This window comes from Mytilus trossulus, chromosome 1, assembly GCF_036588685.1.
Source record: "Mytilus trossulus isolate FHL-02 chromosome 1, PNRI_Mtr1.1.1.hap1, whole genome shotgun sequence".
Taxonomy (NCBI): Eukaryota; Metazoa; Mollusca; class Bivalvia; order Mytilida; family Mytilidae; genus Mytilus; species Mytilus trossulus.
The window spans coordinates 101,996,599-102,001,474 of record NC_086373.1 but is presented as its reverse complement, the minus strand read 5'-3'; the positions used below and the strand labels follow the sequence as shown (position 1 = coordinate 102,001,474).

Here is a 4,876-nt window from a genome sequence, read left to right as displayed (position 1 = left end):
AGTGGAATATCATATACAACTTTACTGTATGAAACATATTACACGAATTGGGGACCCATTTATTCTATTTTCTGCATTATTTTTTTCCATGACTTACACTGAAAATAAACTTATCATAGGGGACATCATAGATACCAGGAATACATTTTGTATATACGCCAGACGCGCGTTTCGTGTTCAAAAGACTCATCAGGGACGCTCGAATCTAAAAAGAGTTTAAAAAGCTAAATAAAGTACGAAGTTGAAGAGAATTGAGGACCAAAATTCATTAAAATGAAAACTGTTCTGAAATCTACATCGATACCATTTCCAGTTTAACCAGAAAGTGAGACGATCTTTGTCTATTATCAAGTTTTCTGTACATAGTTATTTTACAAGACTTGTGTAAGCTTAACATGTACATTGATTAAACCGGTGTTGCAGTTTTCTTACTCTTTGTCTCAAAAGCTAACCAGAAGTAGAAAAAAGTTATCAATGATAAAAAAAAAGCCTAAAAATAGTTTCTCAGACGCACGTTTGGCTACCAAAGAATCCCCGATACCACTGAGAAAAACGCAATAAAACAGGCAAAACGAAAAATCAAATGAGAAGTTGGAGAGCAATGAGAAAAATCTAAAAAAAACCTGTTATAGATCTAGCTGGTGTCATATACTAGCCAAAAACATGTTATTATTTATGGAAAAATGGACCAAAATTGACGACAAACACAAATAAGTTAGAGAGCCCAATATTTTTAAATTGATTCTGATATGCCAGAATTTTTTTCATCATGTACTGACCCTGTTGATTTAAATGACAACAAAATTGATTGTCTTATGTATGCGGATGACAATGTTATTTCTTCTGAAACACAAGATGGTTTACAAGAGAGAATGGATTATCATAATCCTGGTACCTTTGATAAATAGGTTACAATTATATTGCTCAAAACGGTCTTTAAATGTAAAAACCTTAGTAAAACAAAAGTTTAATTTTTAGCAAACATGGAAAACATGTTAATTGCCCAGTATATTCGAATGGGCAACTGCTTGAAAGTGTTAATTGTTATAAGTACCTAATAATTAATTTTGTATATAGTGGTACATGTAAATTAACACAGTGTAAAGATTGAGCTATACAGGAAATCTATGAAAGCTTATTTTGGATTACAACAATCATGCCTAGCATCATCAAATCCTAGTGTCTCAACTTTAATGCATCTTTTTTTTTTTTTTACCAAAAACATGTTTTAATGTGTGGCAGTGAAATGGGGAATGTTTTCAACCACTTCAGTTGGCTGTAAGAAGAAGAAGAGCGATTACATTTTAGAAAAGGTTTATTCAAAAGACATATCTGAACAAGAATGTGTGTAAAGTTCACGGATGCCCCACTCGCTCTATCATTTTCAATGTTCAATGGACTGTGAAATTGTATAAAAAATATAATTTGGCAATAAAAATAAGAAAGATCATACCATATGTATAGGGAACATGAGTACTAAGTTTAAAGTTGATTGGACTTCAACTTCATCACAAACTACCCAGACCAAAAACCTTAAACCTGAAACTCCACTTTCATTTGTGAAATTGGGATCAAAAGACTAATTTGACTTTAAACGCAAAAAGATCATATATCATAAGTAACATGTGCATTAAGTTTCGAGTTGATTACACTTCAGCTTCATCAAAACTACCTTGACCAAAATATTTAACCTGAAACTCGCACTTTCATTTTCTATGTTCAGTGGACCGTGATATTGGTATTACAAGTCTGATTTGGCTCTAAACTAAAAAAAGGTCATATCATAAGTAACATGTGTACTAAGTTTCAAATTGATTGGACTCCAGCTTCATCAAAAACTATCTTTACCAAAATCTTAAACCTGAAGCGGGACAGACGGACGGACGGACTAACGAACGGACGCACAGGACAGACAACATCATGCACGCTTTTATCGTAGTGGGGCATAAAACAAAAAAACAAAAAATCATGAAGTATATTCTTTGGTTTAAGCCAAAAGCGATTTATTTTGCTGAATTAGGGAGATTTCCTGTATATTTTTCAATTTTATTGGCAATGCTAAAATATGCTTATAGGTTAGAGAACCCAAAGGATGAGTTATTATTATTATTAATGATGATATGTTTGTAATAAAAAGTTACATGCAAACAATATCACTACATTGTTGTCTAGTATTGATTATGTCATGACATAACTAGACTTACAAAAATTACACGTCTTTCAAAATTGAGAAGAAATTATGAAAAAAAATCGGGAAAAAAATCATTTTTTAGATTTAGAAATAAAATAAATTTCCTTAGCACTGGTTTATAAAGCAATATATATCTTTAACCATTTCCGCAACGATTACGTGTGTACTGAAGCAAAACTTTGCGTAACGATGTCAATTGGTAATTATTGAAATGGGTGTGTTATATTTTGAACACAGATTTGAACTTAAATTATAATTGCCTATAACATTCTTTGAAAATAAACAGCCGGCCGACTAAATTGTATTGGTAATAATGGTTGCTGACATAGCATAAAAGACCAGGCATATCATTTCATAATAATTGAAATTGATTTTTATTCTCATGTCATCAATGCTTCAAGTTTGTATAAAAGTGGTTCACTTCGTTTTTACCTTTTGTGTTTGTTCTATGGATTGACTGTAGCAAGTGAGGAGAAGTTTTTTAATTATATTTTGTGAATTGTTTTAATGAATATTGTTTTTTTTTTTTAATTCAAAATACAGATTTTTAAAACTTTTTACAGAATGACATCTTCCTTTCCGATACGCTTGTTTGTGATTTGTGTGGTGTGCGGGACGGTATTTGCGTTACCATGTTTAACAAACAAATCCAAGCAAGATTTTAACAAAGCCAGAAATGCATTGAAAAGTCTTGAAAATTTCCTGAAAAATCAAGCTATTTCTATCAACTCCAAGGTACAGGCTTTAGACAAGGACATGACATTGATGGAAGAAGACTTTAAACGTAAGGATTTTTTTTACTCTCTGCAAGATTTTTAATATTCTGTTATCATATAATTTCCCAAAAGAAAAATAAATAGCAAATATTAAGTTAACTAACCCCAATCTGTCTGTTCCCACTATAATTACATTAAAAAGATATTAAACATACTTTACAGAAAACCAAATGGTGTACTTGAACAAAATCTCTGACATTGCAATTATAGTCAAATTTATTTACTGCGTTATGCAAAGGAGGGACAACAGATACCAAAGGGACAGTCAAACTCATAAATCTAAAAACAAACTGACAACGACATTGCTAAAAATGAAAAAGACATTTAGACACACAATAATAGTACACATGACACAACATAGAAAATTACAGAATAAACAACACGAACCCCACCAAAAACTAGGGGTGATCTCAGGTGTTCCTGAAAGGGTAAGCAGATCCTGCTCCACACGTGGCACCCGTCGTGTTGCTTATGTGATAACAAATCCGGTAAATAGTCTTATTCGGAGGTCAGATTCATGAAAGAGAAGGATATGGATTGTAGTTCCGACGTAAGGAACGTATCCAATATCATTTGTGAAACGGTTATTCCATAACGGTCAACCAACTCGTGATGGCGTCCGTAAAATTTACGACGGGATGATTTCAATTTCACCATTTGGAACTCTTGGTGTAATAGCTTCCTTGTGGGTAACTGCGTTATGCAATTTTCAATATAATTGTTGATATGAATTTTAACTGTCATTCAGGGAGACAATGGATAAAGTACAACAAGCACTGTTATTACTTTGGGGATGACAGTGTTATTTGGACTGATGCTGAGGTGAGCTTACATTTATTATGTTTTTCACTTCTCTTGCAGCAAACAAGTTTGATTCGCTGTGGCATATGATCATATGATGTATTTCATCAAAACTATTGTGTAACTATGATGGAATAACGTTGTGCTTTATCTATTCATGAAAAAAATGTGTGAAAAACAATTCACAAAACTGCAGGAACTAAATATTCACATTTGTCAAATTATATTATTTTGTAGAGAAGATGTCGAGAGATTGGTGGATATTTAGTGAAGATTGAAGATTACTCTGAAAATAGTTGGATAACACAGGAAATAACTAAAAGTAGCAAAAGTAAGTTTAACATTTCTAGTGTATATTGAGTAAAATAGTGTAGAAATGGATATTAATCAATACAATATGCATGTCATGTACCAATACAGAAATAAATGAATTAATAAATATCAAAACCGAAGTAAAGTAAAGTCAATTGAGGGAAAGTGTAAGAACTGGATTGCAATGGGATTTTATAGATTTAAAAAAGAACTGCGTAATTATAGCATTCTGATTTTTTTAAAGTAATTAAAATCTTTGGATTGGAGCAATGGTTGTAGTATTTACTACCATCCTTTTATGGATGTCTCATATGAACACTATGATTATTATTTTTTATTAATGTAATTATATAATTCAGAGTTTAAGACTGTGTACAGTGTTTCAAACTCTTTAAGAACCATTTACAAATTTGCACAAGCTTCGTTTGCTTGAAATCAATTAGTCAGGTACGCTAATTACAAAAAACTATGATAACTTAATGCATCAAAGTGCATTGATATTGTTGTTCAGGATAATTATGCTTCTTTTTATCTCCGTTTAGAAACTTACTACTGGCTGGGGTCTACGGATGCTGTCAATGGTGATTGGAGATGGATATATGATCAAACACAGATGAGCTACAAGAACTTTATCTCAGGAAGACCTTATCCAACCAGTAGTTCAGCTTCCTATACATATAACTGTATTCTGCTGCACTACGGCAATGGTAACTGGTATGACAACCCATGTAGCAAAAGCTATCCCTATGTCTGCGAAAGTAATTTCTGTAAGTTCTACACAGCTAGTTATAACTAA

At 32.2% G+C, this 4,876-nt stretch overlaps 1 protein-coding gene across 1 annotated transcript; it reads left to right on the top strand.

Annotated features, from left to right (window-relative positions):
• Nucleotides 1–2,755: 2,755 nt before the first annotated feature.
• Nucleotides 2,756–4,876, top strand: LOC134705421 (perlucin-like protein). Its single transcript, XM_063564154.1, has 4 exons — nt 2,756–2,975; nt 3,716–3,789; nt 4,006–4,099; nt 4,623–4,876. The coding sequence occupies exons 1-4, from the start codon at nt 2,756–2,758 to the stop codon at nt 4,874–4,876; spliced, it is 642 nt and encodes a 213-aa protein (XP_063420224.1).